At 36.0% G+C, this 13,475-nt stretch overlaps 1 protein-coding gene across 3 annotated transcripts in view; it reads left to right on the forward strand.

Annotated features, from left to right (window-relative positions):
* LOC127477740 (ATP-dependent translocase ABCB1-like) overlaps positions 1-13,475 on the forward strand; it is a 48,877-nt gene that overhangs the window by 20,422 nt on the left and 14,980 nt on the right. For all 3 annotated transcript variants that reach the window (XM_051802536.1, XM_051802534.1, XM_051802535.1), the window contains 11 exons: positions 1,054-1,178; positions 1,888-2,059; positions 3,590-3,703; positions 4,679-4,789; positions 5,856-5,981; positions 6,166-6,369; positions 6,725-6,895; positions 9,035-9,196; positions 11,286-11,468; positions 12,292-12,438; positions 12,763-12,867. In XM_051802536.1, coding sequence (XP_051658496.1) covers positions 1,054-1,178; positions 1,888-2,059; positions 3,590-3,703; positions 4,679-4,789; positions 5,856-5,981; positions 6,166-6,369; positions 6,725-6,895; positions 9,035-9,196; positions 11,286-11,468; positions 12,292-12,438; positions 12,763-12,867 — 1,620 coding nt within the window. The remainder of the gene's footprint in view (positions 1-1,053; positions 1,179-1,887; positions 2,060-3,589; positions 3,704-4,678; positions 4,790-5,855; positions 5,982-6,165; positions 6,370-6,724; positions 6,896-9,034; positions 9,197-11,285; positions 11,469-12,291; positions 12,439-12,762; positions 12,868-13,475) is intronic.

Here is a 13,475-nt window from a genome sequence, read left to right on the forward strand (position 1 = left end):
TCTACATATCTGAAATTCTTAGTGTTAGAACTTGTTATTTAGTCCAATTATAGCTTTAGATAACACTGAAGTACATAAACTCTTAGATGAACTGTGTATCAGCACCCTCATGTTCAAGGTTGGCTAGGGCTTTGAGCAGCCTGGTCTAGTGGAAGGTGTCCCTGCCCATGGCAGAGCAATTGGAACTGGATGATCTTTAAGGTCCCTTTCAAACCAAATCATTCTATGATTGGATGATTCTATGTAGTTTCAATAATATCATTCTTATAGATTGGGCAGCCTTATTTGATTTGAAGCTGTTTCTGCCCATATAGCACATTCCCATACAGAGAAGTAGAATCCGCATTTGTAACTGTTTAACCACATCCACATACGTACTTCTTCTGCTGAAAGGAATAATTGCACCTCCTGAAAAATAAGGGAATAAATTAGAAAAAAACTTGGTCTCAGACACAGAGTTTCTTTCAGAGTTGTTAACAACTTTGGCAAGAAATTTTAGACAGACTTAGATGAGAGAAGGACCAAATTACCATGGGATTAGAATGACTTACATTTGTAGTTTGAAAGTCTTCCCATTTTGAAAGTCTTCCTACATTTTAAAGGTCATGAAAGCTTTCTCTATCTTGAGTGAGTATAGTGCAGAAAAGGTTAGAGAAGCATGTGCCATGCATGTCTACTGGCTGAGTCTTCACAGACTCTGGCCAACTAATGTAAGTTATAGGGCCCTCTGGCTAATGTAGCCAGAGATGAGAATGAGCTGAGAAGATCTGCCTGGGGAGAACCACACCAGCTCACTATGAGCAGTCATCTAATCTCCTGCACCGGGTGAAAGCAGAGTGGAAAATCCAGCCCTTAGCTGTTTACAAAGGGTAACATTTAATTATTTGATTGAATTCACAACATACTTAAAATTTGGATATTGGACATTCTGCACTCATACATAATATAATCAAAAGGCTTCCTATTGGAAGAAAGTAGCTATGATAAAAGTCATTATGAAGCGCTCGAGCTCATTCTATTTTTCCTATGTCAAAATATTTGATCTTGTATTAGGTTCTCTCTGCTTTCACTGACAAAGAACAAGCAGCATATGCAAAAGCAGGTGCTGTTGCAGAGGAAGTTCTGGCAGCAATCCGTACTGTAATAGCTTTTGGAGGACAGGAAAAAGAAATTAAAAGGTAAGAGCAATATTTGCTTTCATCAGTGGATTTTGAAGTCCTTGTTTCAGATAGTTTGAAGTTTTCTAGTATCTTTGTTGTTGAAAGTCTTGTTTTCTGCATTTTTAGGTAATGGAAGATTGTCTGTTAGAGACTATTACAAGGTTCACTATGTCTTGAAAGACAATTAGTTATTTTTTTAGAAAAAGTCAAAATAAGTTGATTTGTTGTCTCTGCTTTAGAGGGTATACAAACTACTTCACATATCACACCGTGAGAACTTTAGACAAAAAAAAGATCCCTCTCACGAAAAGAGATAACAATATCCTTGGTACTCTGATTACTCAGTAGCTGTGAATGTACTAACAAATAATATCTCTATTTCCACTACTGTAAAACATAATTGTTGTGATATATTTTAACCTTTTATCTTAAGTGGTTCACTATCAAAATTCACTGACCTTCGGTTTATTTAAGGAACTTGAATGCCAATCCCTGACCTGCAATGCCCTTTTATTTCTACATACCAGGTTGACTGATGTTGGCCTTTTTAGGAGTTACCTTAGGTTACCCTGTTCCAGGATTACCTTTGTACAGTCTTTGGGTTAGATATTTTATATATCCTGATGTACTTTGTGAGCATTCTTGTCCTAACTCATCCGCACAGTTTTTGGTGCCATGTGCCGTGGTACAAGTGTAAATCTATTTTGAACTTCTTTCTTTCTTCCAGATACCATAAAAATTTAGAAGATGCTAAAAGGATTGGAATAAGAAAGTCGATTATAGCTAATATTTCTATGGGTGCTGCTTACTTACTGGTATATGCATCGTATGCACTGGCCTTTTGGTATGGAACTACTTTGGTCTTAACAGATGATTATACTATTGGCCAAGTTTTGACGGTAAGTATTAAGGAGTAAATTCTCAATAATAGTGAGAAAAGCACGTTATATTATGTATTGAGAACTTATTTGATTTTAATGAGAGTTATGGGTCAAAACTGGCAAAGTAGAATCCCTTCTGAATAAAAAGATTCTCACCACAGAAGTCTACATGTTTCCACTGTTCTTATGTATTTTCTGACTTTTATAAGATCAGACAGATATAGAAACAATTCAATCCAAAGCTGAAGTACAATACCCTTCCTAGTTGCTATTTGCTTTCAGATTTATGGGTCTGAATATATTTTCAGCATGCAGAAACAAATACTTTTTTTAAACTGTTGTGTGGTCTAAATAGATAATTTTTTTATGTTTTGCTCTATGAGAGCTTGGAATCACTTCTCAGTGTTTTTAGAAATTGAGGGGGATAAAAATATACTTGTGACTAGGAAATATATAAAAAACCCATTACTCATAAGTCGTAACTTAAATTCTTCTCTTGATGTGGCAACCATTCTAATTTTGTATGAGATATCAAATTAATATAGTAAGAAGAATAACTTTGTTAACCATAATAAAAGCCCAGACAGGTGACCATATGCATATATTTATTTATTTTTTAAACTATCTCTTTTGTTTTGTTTATGAATCACTGAAGTTCATGAAAAATGTCTCTGATATATGGTTTTGGCTTTTTGGAATGTTTTATGCAGGTTGGCATATAGAACACTCAGTGAGGTTCATGAACTTGTGTGTAATTTATTCTGTTCAAAGTCTTTGCAATTTCAGTTGTCTATATTGTAGTTCATTGAATGGTGGCTTTATAACAGGGATGGGAGGGTGTGGCCTTATCATGTGTTAAATTTGTGAATAGTTCCTATTCAAGACAGTGGGTGTCACGGACTTAGCTCTGACTTACTGTGGCTGTTACAAGCTCTGTGCAGCATCATTTAATTGCCTTTTTTTTTTTGTACTAGCTGAAAGCAATAAACTATGCTACTCTGAGAAAACAGTTTATTTGTTCTTTTTCTCTTTCTTGTTTGCTTGCACTCCCTCTCATCGAAGCAGAGGGATCCCTTATTACTTTGTGATGGAGAAGCTGGATTTGTAGCCCTCTATTTCACTGTAACTTTGAAAGCAGAGTGATAGTGCTTTGCATATCTGTCTTTGTTTCCCTGGAAGATATGTAATATACTTTCCAGTCTTTGGAGTGTCTTTGGCCTAAGAATGAATTCATACGATAAAATCCCGAGACATCAAGTGAAATCTACATTTTTTGGCATAGATTTTACAAGTCTCAATCACCTTTTCACTTCTTCTCAATATGTTTGCAGCATTAACATTGTACATGAGCTCAGTTCTCAGCTGACTCTTAAAAAGCCCTTTTCTTAACGTTATTCTCTGTTTTCAGTTTTTCTGTAATTCTAGATTCCTTAAACTTCTGTTAACAGGCATGGAGCCTCCTGACGCAAAGATATTTAAAGTAAATCAATAAATGTATTTCTCTGGTTAATAAGAATGAATATATGTCACTGTAAATATTTCTTTCAGGTCTTTTTCTCTGTATTGATTGGAGCTTTCAGTATTGGACAGACTGCTCCAAGCATAGAGGCATTTGCTAGTGCAAGAGGAGCTGCCTATGTGATCTTTAATATAATAGACAATGTGAGTATCCTTGCCCTTCTTATTATTTCAAAACTTCTTTTGAAGATAAGAGACCTTTCTTTTTAAAGACAGGCACTATTTATGGAAATGAAATTAATAAGATTAAATAACTGTGTAAAATAAGCAGAAATATAAAGATAAAACCAGATAGAATGTGTAATTATTAGTCAGTTCCTCTTTGTCTTTTTTAGAATTATCAGTCCTTGCTTCAAAGGTAAAAGTACTGGATCTCTGAATCACTTGATTTCAAAGGGTATCCTCTAATGTTTTTATCATGAAGGACATGTCTGTGGTGCTGTAATCACATGATTATAGACAATGTAGGTATATGAGCATAGTTTTCATGGTATCAGTGACACCAATGGTAGTGTGAGTGCCAGCAAATCAAGAAAACACAACCTGGTAAACTGGATATGAACCTCAACTGCCAAGAGATTCTAAAATCAGGGAAGCTGTGATTTTGCTAGCTAATGAAGCTCTATGAAATGCAATTGCATGTTTTGGATTATTGTTGAGGTATACTTCAAGTTCTAGACCCACCCTGGATGGAAACAAACTCACTGATAATTAAGAAATCTGCTTCTGAGTAATGATCAGCAGATCAATTGTTTCTCAGACAAATTCTTTCAGCAGAAAGGCCAAAGCTATAAGTGAACAGCTCATTAGAGATGATGTTCTCAGGTTAATCATCAGGCAGTGAAATGAATCTCAGATTATGGCTAGCTGTGAGTACAGTCTTAAGGACATTTTCTAAATTCACACAAAAGCTTAATGGAAAAATTCTAAAAGTATTCTTGCATAAGCCTATCATCGATGCAGCAACGAGGGAGCAAAACATCATGCAATATTTTTCTTTCAGAAATCTCAACTAAATTACTTAAAACCCACATTTAATGTCTCTGAAGAGTAATGGTGCACTCCAGGACTTCTTTGTGAAAAAAAATGGGGGGGGGTGTTGTATTTTATTTTGCACAGGAACCTCAAATTGACAGTTACTCAGAGGCGGGTTACAAACCAGACTACATTAAAGGAAACTTGGAATTCGAAAATGTTTACTTCAATTATCCATCCAGACCAGATGTTGAGGTATGTAAATGACACTTTATATATATTAGAGTTAAACATATAGATGATTTGTTGGGGAAAAAAATCATTAAGAAGTGACATAAATTAAATTTTGTTGAAAATATAACAATTCCAAGTTGATTCTCTAATGTATATAAAACTACCTTGCCATCACAGTGATTTTAGCTAGATATATTTACACCTTAGCCAAACATGTTAAGTTTTCTGAGTAACTTTCTGTCTAAAGCTATAGTAAGCGTGGCTATGCAAAAAACCATAAATATGTATTTCTATCAGAACCTAAACTTACACCCTAACCCAACTGTTTGTGTATTGTAATAATAATGAGATCGTGGGTTTCAGAGTACTTGCAATGCAGCTCTCTGATGACTGTGTGTGAGAAAGCAGATCCAGCAAGGACTTGCTATACATGGAATAGAGATCAGAATCTGTATTTGTCTGTCTAGACAGAGAATAAGTTTGCTTTTTGAAGCACTGTCATAAATCCATTGTTTGATTCAGTGGAGATGGAAGACATTTCAGTGATTTCTGAAAATGTTTTCATGGGCACTGTCTTTGCACTACGTAATTATTTCCTTCCTTACCTTGAAGGAAAATTACTGGCCATGATAAAACAATCTTTCTTACTTTTGATAGGCAGGAAGAAAAGACACAGAGCTTTTAACGATGACTTTTACATAGCTTCCCTGTAGTTCGCATGGTGCATTAGAAAGAATGTGACGCAACAGAATACAGGAATATTGCATCATATTGCATTTCTATACTATATTTTAGTTTAGGTAGTAATGTTATTATTATTTTGTCATATGAACTGGTTCATGAGAGAGGTAATTGTGAAGTGTGTTGTATAACACCTTGATATTGGACCAACTGTGATGTAAATGTAAGAAAATTAAGCTGAAATCTTGTTATCCAAAATTTAAACCCACGTTTACAAATTTTATTTTGTACCAGATTCTGCTACAAATACAAAGGGTATTTTATTGTAGTCTTTATATTTTCATCAAATTTACATTGATATTTCTACATACTGTTATGTTTTTGATTCCCTTTCCTATATGCACAGATACTGAAGGGCTTGAATCTCAAGATTAGTTCTGGCCAGACAGTGGCCCTGGTTGGCAGCAGTGGCTGTGGGAAAAGTACAACTGTTCAGCTCATCCAGAGATTTTATGATGCCAAGGAAGGCACGGTAAGATACCTCAAGTGAGCTGACTGCTCTGTATGTCACACTTGTTGAAAGCCTAGTTCTGGCCTCACTCACCTTGTTCCAATGATATGGTGAAGTCTTCCTAAAAAGGCATGTGCCAGCATGGAAAGAGGTTCCTTGGACAAAACACTCAGTAAACAATTTTTGTCTGCTTCCTTATGATTAGGTTACCATTGATGGGCAGGATATTAAGACCTTGAATGTCAGATATCTGCGGGAGATTATCGGTGTGGTGAATCAGGAGCCCGTGCTCTTTGCTACCACTATTGCAGAAAATATTCGTTATGGCCGTGAGGACGTCACCATGGAAGAGATTGAAAAAGCTACCAAGGAAGCCAATGCTTATGACTTCATCATGAAGCTGCCCAATGTAAGCAGACCAGTTCTCCTGCTGAACCAATTTCTTCTAAACCCTCTTGTGCCAAATAGTTCCTTAGGAGGAACGCTTGTTAAGAGAGGAAGCTATCCTTGGAGCTGTGAATATGCAAAGCTATGCAGAGGTTCTTGAAACTTTTGAGAAAAATGTTAATTTTATATCTTCAGGTCATGATTTGGCAGATATTTGAAGAACTATTAGAATTCCAGGAACACAAATGATTAGGTGGGTTTATCCAAGTACGCGTTTATTCCTGTAAAGGAAGGGGAGATTCTTTTCTTTACACTGCCTGTCTTTGCTGGGAGTACTGTGGCACTGAGTGTTTTGAATGCGTGTGGTTGTCTTGTAGAAGTTTGAAACCGTGGTTGGAGAAAGAGGGGCACAGCTGAGTGGAGGCCAGAAACAAAGAATAGCAATTGCCCGAGCTCTGGTTCGCAATCCTAAAATTCTTCTGCTTGATGAGGCAACATCAGCTTTGGATACTGAGAGTGAATCAGTTGTGCAGGCAGCACTGGACAAGGTCAGTAGTGTTTGAAAATGAAGCAGGTAAGCAGGAGCCTAATATTTACTTTTTTCCCTGACTTTTGTTGAAAATAGAGACGGATAAAACAAGAAAGGTAAACTTTGATTTGGCACATATTCTTTGTAAGGAGAATTTTTGAGATCCTGCAAGTATTACAGAGAGGAATCTTATTTCAAGTGAGAAGATGGAATCATATTTTCTGCATTATTAAGCTTAAATCAACATTTTCTTGGTGTAAATACCATCCTCTGTTATTATCTGTCTTACTGACATGCATATTATTGTCAGTCACCTGCTTAATTAACTTATGAAGTCTAACAGACAAAATAAGCATTACCAGCATGTCATAATTGTTTGTAGCAGTGACTTGGCATGAAATACTCCAAGGAAACACTTGCTTCAGTTAACATGAATTCTTCTAGGTGCTTCTTTTGTTCTTAGTGTAGAACTGTCTTGATAATGGACAGCTCATCCATCGTGCTACTCATGAGTCTCTATATTTACCTTACAAATTTGTATCCTTGTGAACCTTTGCAGAAGACCTAGGGACTCATAGAATCATAGAGTGGGTTGGGTTGGAAAGCATCTTTAAAGATTATCTAGTCTCCACATGGAACAGGGACACGGTCCACTAGATCAGGTTGCTCAGAACCCCATCCAAGCTGGTCTTGAACACTTCTAGTGTTCACGACGCTGGGCAACCTGTTCCAGTGTCTCACCACCCTCATCATAAAAATTTTTTTCCTTATATCTGATCAAAATCTACCCTCTTTCAGTTTAAAACCATTGTCCTTTGTCCTGTTACTACAGGCCCTGGTAAAAATCTCTCACCTGGTGGTCATAATGGTGGTCACCCTTTAGGTACTGAAAGGCTTCAATGAGGTCTCCCGGGAGCCTTCTTTTCTCCAGGCTGAACCCCAGCTCTCTTAGCCTGTGTGCATAGGAGAGGTCTGTTAGCTCTCTCGTAGTTTTTGTGGTCTTCCTCAGAACTCACAGTATTCCAGGTGGGATCTCAACAGAGGAGGGTAAAGAGGGAGAATCTCCTCCCTCAATCTGCTGGCCACACCTCTTTAGATGCAGCCCAAGTTACAGTTGGCTTTCTGGACTGCAAGCATATTGTCAGCTCGTGTCCAGTTTTTCATCCACTACTATTCCAAAGCCTTTCTCTGCAGAGCTGCTCTCAATCCATCTGTATTGATGTTGAGGATTGCCTTGACCCAGGTGCAGGGCCTTTCACCTGGCCTTGTTGAACTTCATGGGTTCACATGGCTTCACTTCTCAAGCTTGCTGGAGACCTGAATGCTATCCCCTCCCTCACGTGAATAAGGTGCACCTCTCAGCTTGATGTCATTTGTAAATTTACTGTGTGCACTCAATCCCATTTATCTATGCCAATGAGGAAGATATTAAATAGTATGGGTGCCAGTATGGACTCCTGAGAGACGTCACTGAGGATGAACTCCATTTATTTTCCAACAAAATTCCACTGCTTGGGATCATTACTTTGATTAGTTAAGCTAAAATTTGCTTGATCACTTTCATACAGCCTCATGATTAAAATGGCAAGCTCTGACATTTGAAACATTAGGTGTAATATGTTTATAAATACCCAAAGATAGGTAGATAGTTGAACTAATTTTCCATGAAATAGTAGGAGGTTTTATTTTCACTGTAGCTACTTGAGTTAACAATGGCTTAGAGCTTAAAACACTGAATTTTTTAAAATATGAGTGTGAAGTATTCTCTAATGCTTCTGTGTGTAAATTATTTTCCATGAATTTTAAGGTTTAAATTGAGAACTATGGGCTTAAATATAAAACCTTCTAGCATTTTTAAAAATTTAATGTTTGTAACATTCTAAAATTTTAAATATTGAGAATTTTGTTTAGATATTTGTGATCAAAATTGTAGGATGTACATGTGCCACTGTGAAAGATTGTCTACTTCATTTTCAGGGTAAAGATTATATTTCTGCTTTAAGGTACTCATTGAAATATGCTTTTAAATCTTTTTGGTAAGTTATATTTTCTGTGAACTCTTTCAGTGTTTCCTTTAGGTCTTATTCAACTCTAGTATGCAGAGGAACACTTTTTGAATTTACTTAGAAACGCTCATATTAAACTTTGCTATTTCTAGGCAAGGGAAGGACGCACCACGGTTGTAGTGGCTCATCGGCTGTCCACAGTCCGAAATGCAGATCATATAGCTGTGTTTGAAGGTGGAGTTGTTGCAGAGCAAGGAAATCACGTTACACTGCTTGAGAGGAAGGGAATCTACTACAAACTTGTTAACATGCAGGTACTGTTCTCGCTAGCTGTTGCCTTGTTTTGGTTTTTGTTTTCCTCACCCACAGTCATCGTATGCTATCAGAAGTATGAGGAATTCTGCAGAATTTGTTAGCAGCCAAAAAAAAAAGTGCTTTGACAGGAGAACAGTAATTGGAGAGAGGAGACCACTAGTCTTGATACAATACCTATTAAACCCAGGATAGTACATTTTTAATCCTCTAGGTATTTGAACCTGAAAGATTATTTTATGTTTTCCTTTTATGCAGATAATGTAGAGCAGACTACAGTAGGTTGCTATTCCATTTCTTGTTCTTAGCCTATGATAATAGGTAAAATAGAGTAGCTGATACTCAAGGAATAGAGCAGGCATATTTTAAACTGTTTGTTTATATTCCTTCATATTGAATTTTTTTCTAAAGAAAAAAATGTGGAGGAATAGAAGAAAAAGAAAAATAATCCAGCTATACCAAGTGTGAAAATATGTTTTGAAGTTATGTAGACAGAAAAAAAGGGATTAGAAATTATAATAAATATCCGAAATGTATTAATTATTAAGTAAAGACCAAAATATTTTGATATTTACATCCCAATGTCCCATATGACCATTAGGTTATAGCAGAGCTTCACTTTGTTTTACTGCATAACCACCATGTCCAATAAAGAAACTGAAACTGCCTCCTCAATATGTCAGATGGAAAAGAGAAAACCAGACCAATTAAAATATTTCTTCATAAAATATAAGAATGCGTTTGGTCACCTTAGATGAAAAGTAACTTTGTATCCAAACAAATGTGATTATGGGAAAAATGAGGAAATATAAAATGGAAAGAAAATTTAAAAACAAACAAACAAACAAAAACAAAAATGGAAAGCAAGAAAAAAGTTATTTTTATTAGTAGTGGAAACAGCAGGAAAAAATAATAACTTTCTGGAAAAAAATGAACACAAGTTGAAGGCAACTTTGACTCCAGTTACTATTAAATACCTTAGGGGTGGGGAAAGATTTATTTGTTCTGTCAAAGAGACTGGCAAAACTACCACCAAAAGTAGGGCTCTTTTCCAGACTGCTCACGTTTTTCAGTCAAAATCTCTTTTTGACCTGTTTCATCCTGAACTTCCATATTCCATTTAAAGTCAAGAATTGCGAAGAGTGTTCTGTGGTAAAGAGGGTTCATTTTTTATCTCTTCATGAATAAACAGTGTATACCCTGAGAACCCAAGATGAGTGCAAATGATTTACCCTCAATTTAAAATTCTGTTAGTAGTTAATTCATAAAAAGAAAGAGCAGCCACTTTCACTCCCCTGCTGTCCCCTTAGTATAAGTATTTTCTTGAGAGGTGCGATACCCATATGAATAAAGCTCTGAAGACAGAGATCTACTAAAATATAATACAGATTTTTGTCGCTGATAATGTCGGAACGGCCAAAGCGACACGAAAAAGGTTCCAGCAAAGTTTATTCCAAGGAAAAAGCAGGGACAGCCACCCGGGGCTGCTGCGCAGCCCCTTAAGTACAGTTTTTGAACACACGTAATGCACACGGATAGGACAGTCCAAACTTTCACACCAGAATTCTTACAGCTAATAGGTGCATTTTCTAAACTCTACTTTCTCACAACAAGTTTGCTCTTTCTCAAAACAGCCCAGTTCTTTCCCACAACAGTCCCGAGCACCTGCTCTTATTTTTCTCTCATGTTGATGTTCTTCCCAACCACTGTCGTTCAAAACAGGTCCTTGTTCTCATGAGACAGTGCTCCTGTTCTCATGAGACAGTGTTCTCTGTTCCCACAGGACAGCTTCTTCAGGATGCATCAGTATGTTGTCAGGATCAGGGCCTCCATTTTCAGTCCTCTCTTTCAGTCCATCTCAGGGGTATACTTTGATCTGGTCAACATCTATTGCTTCGTCAGTATGTGCCAAGGTGCTGACAGACCCGCTGTCACCCCTGACAGATTTTCATATCTCCTTTAAAGCATTATATGTTGTTTCCCCTATATCTCTTTCAACTGAAACAAAGTTATTTTTATTTTGATCACCTTATAATTCTGAAAGTAATATATGCATAATTAATCTTAGCATCACATTCTTCCCACTTTTAGGCAATAGAAGCTGAAGTTCCCTCGTCAGGAAAAGATGAGAATGCACTAAGTGTCCAAAAACGTGAATCTGAACCAGAATTTGAAGAATCCCTATCAAGAGGATTGAGAAGACGATCAACTCGGAGAAGCATGAAAAAGCCAGGAGAGCAAGATGATGGTCCTGATGAGAAAAAAAGTTCACCTGTAAGTATCTTTGCAGAGATGTTAGTCAATTTGATTCCTTTGAAAGATGTATGTTAAATTCATTCTCCTGCTCAAGAAAGATACAGGAAGAAGGAGGCATTTGATAGGGGTGAAAAAACCATGAGAATTTTTAAATTCTAAATAGCCTTCAAGGTAATATTCATAGCTTGTTGTTTTATTCTCAACATGAATGATAATACAAATAAAATGGAACTTTAAAAGGCTATAACAAGGTTGATGGGTTTATTATTGAAAATCAATTAAGTTTAAAAGAAATATACTTATGTATATTTGCATAACATACTGACATAGTCTATACGGGTTAAACATTCATTTTTGGGTCAGGAACAGAGCATTTGGCCCAACATACAACTCTTACAATAAAACTTGCAACCCGCCCCCAAATATGATTGCATTCATATTTACAGTGATTACTTTGCTGTTATAAATGCTTAGTAAACAGTTACTTCAATTAATCTAGTCATGGATTACACACAGCAATATGCCCAGAATTAATAGTTCAGTCACCACTGACCAATACCAAGAGTATTCACCAACAAAAATTATATAAATAAACTAATATACAATGACAAGAGCTGTAGATGTAGCTTAACAGCTCTTTCTTCCTTGTATTAAAATAATAAAAAAAAATGTACAATCAGCTTTTTACAGTTTTGTATATTTATTCATGTTATTAAAAGGTATACATTTTTACTTCCTCTGAGTAGATTCTGAGAGGAGGAAATTAACTATTAATCTCTCTTTTTCTCCCTATTTCTCCAAATACGTTCATGCTTGTCCTAACAGAATTTCCATTTTTTAGGAGGAAGAATTACCTCCAGCTTCATTTTTGAAAGTTATGAAGTTGAACAAAACTGAATGGCCATACTTTGTAGCTGGAACCTTATGTGCAGTTATCAATGGAGCTTTACAACCTGGATTTGCGATCATATTTTCTGAAATTATAGGGGTAAGTTGGAGTAAAATATGCAAAAACTATATTTACACAAAATTTGTTTCTAATAAAATTAGGTTTAAAGCAATCACTGCCTAATGAAGTTGAGGAGTGGATGAAGCACTATTGCAAATATCTGAAAAATTATGTGAAATTTACAAAATCCTAAAAATCTTGCTATAACCTGAATTTTGCTTGCTATACTTGTAATCATATGTAACATATGCTCAAATTTTATACAAATGCAAATGACTACCAAACTTAGTTATTGAGAAAATGGGAGTATTTTAGATTGTTAGTTGATTTTAAAAAATGTTGTTTTAAACATTGTTCTTACAGGTTTTTTCAGAAACGGACAAGGACATTTTAAGACAACAGAGCAACTTATATTCACTGCTGTTTTTAGTACTTGGGATACTTTACTTTTTTACTTTCTCTTTTCAGGTATGTTTTATTATTTTTACTTTATTATAATTGTTCATCATGTTTTAGAAATCAGTTCTGAAATATACTAAAAATTTGCATCTTCATAATACACATCTCCAACTCAAACCAGAACCTGTATTTATGGTTCTAGATGTGTCTTGTGCTGAAACCTTTTTGACCTAGAGCTTCTCATGTGTTAGAGACCTTCCAACCTATTCAGACCTCTTAACTTCAGAACTTGCCCTCTTAATCACCAGTCAAACACATCTCACCTAAGAACCAACCCCTCCAGCCATTACCACTCCCTTCTCACCCTCAAGCCTTCCTGCTTGAATCTGTTAGTGATTGAAAATCTACCAGTCTCTTGCCTTAGTTCTCCAGTTTTTTAGCTCCCTAAACCTTTTCCTGTTCAAGCCTTACCTCATGGGAGTCTCCAAAAGATTCCCAGGCCCAATTCATCAGGCAACATTATTGTGATGATATTCAGCTCCTCCTGCTGAAATACTAATGGTTTTAACTACTACAGCAGTGCCACATAAAAAATTAAAAATAAAAGTAATCATAATTTCATGTACAGTCAGGTTTATAATGTCTGAATATGTTTGTATAGTTTTATCTGTTAAATG

This window comes from Manacus candei, unplaced genomic scaffold (assembly GCF_025592945.1).
Source record: "Manacus candei isolate 608988 ecotype Guabito, Panama unplaced genomic scaffold, ASM2559294v1 h1tg000056l, whole genome shotgun sequence".
NCBI lineage: Eukaryota > Metazoa > Chordata > Aves > Passeriformes > Pipridae > Manacus > Manacus candei.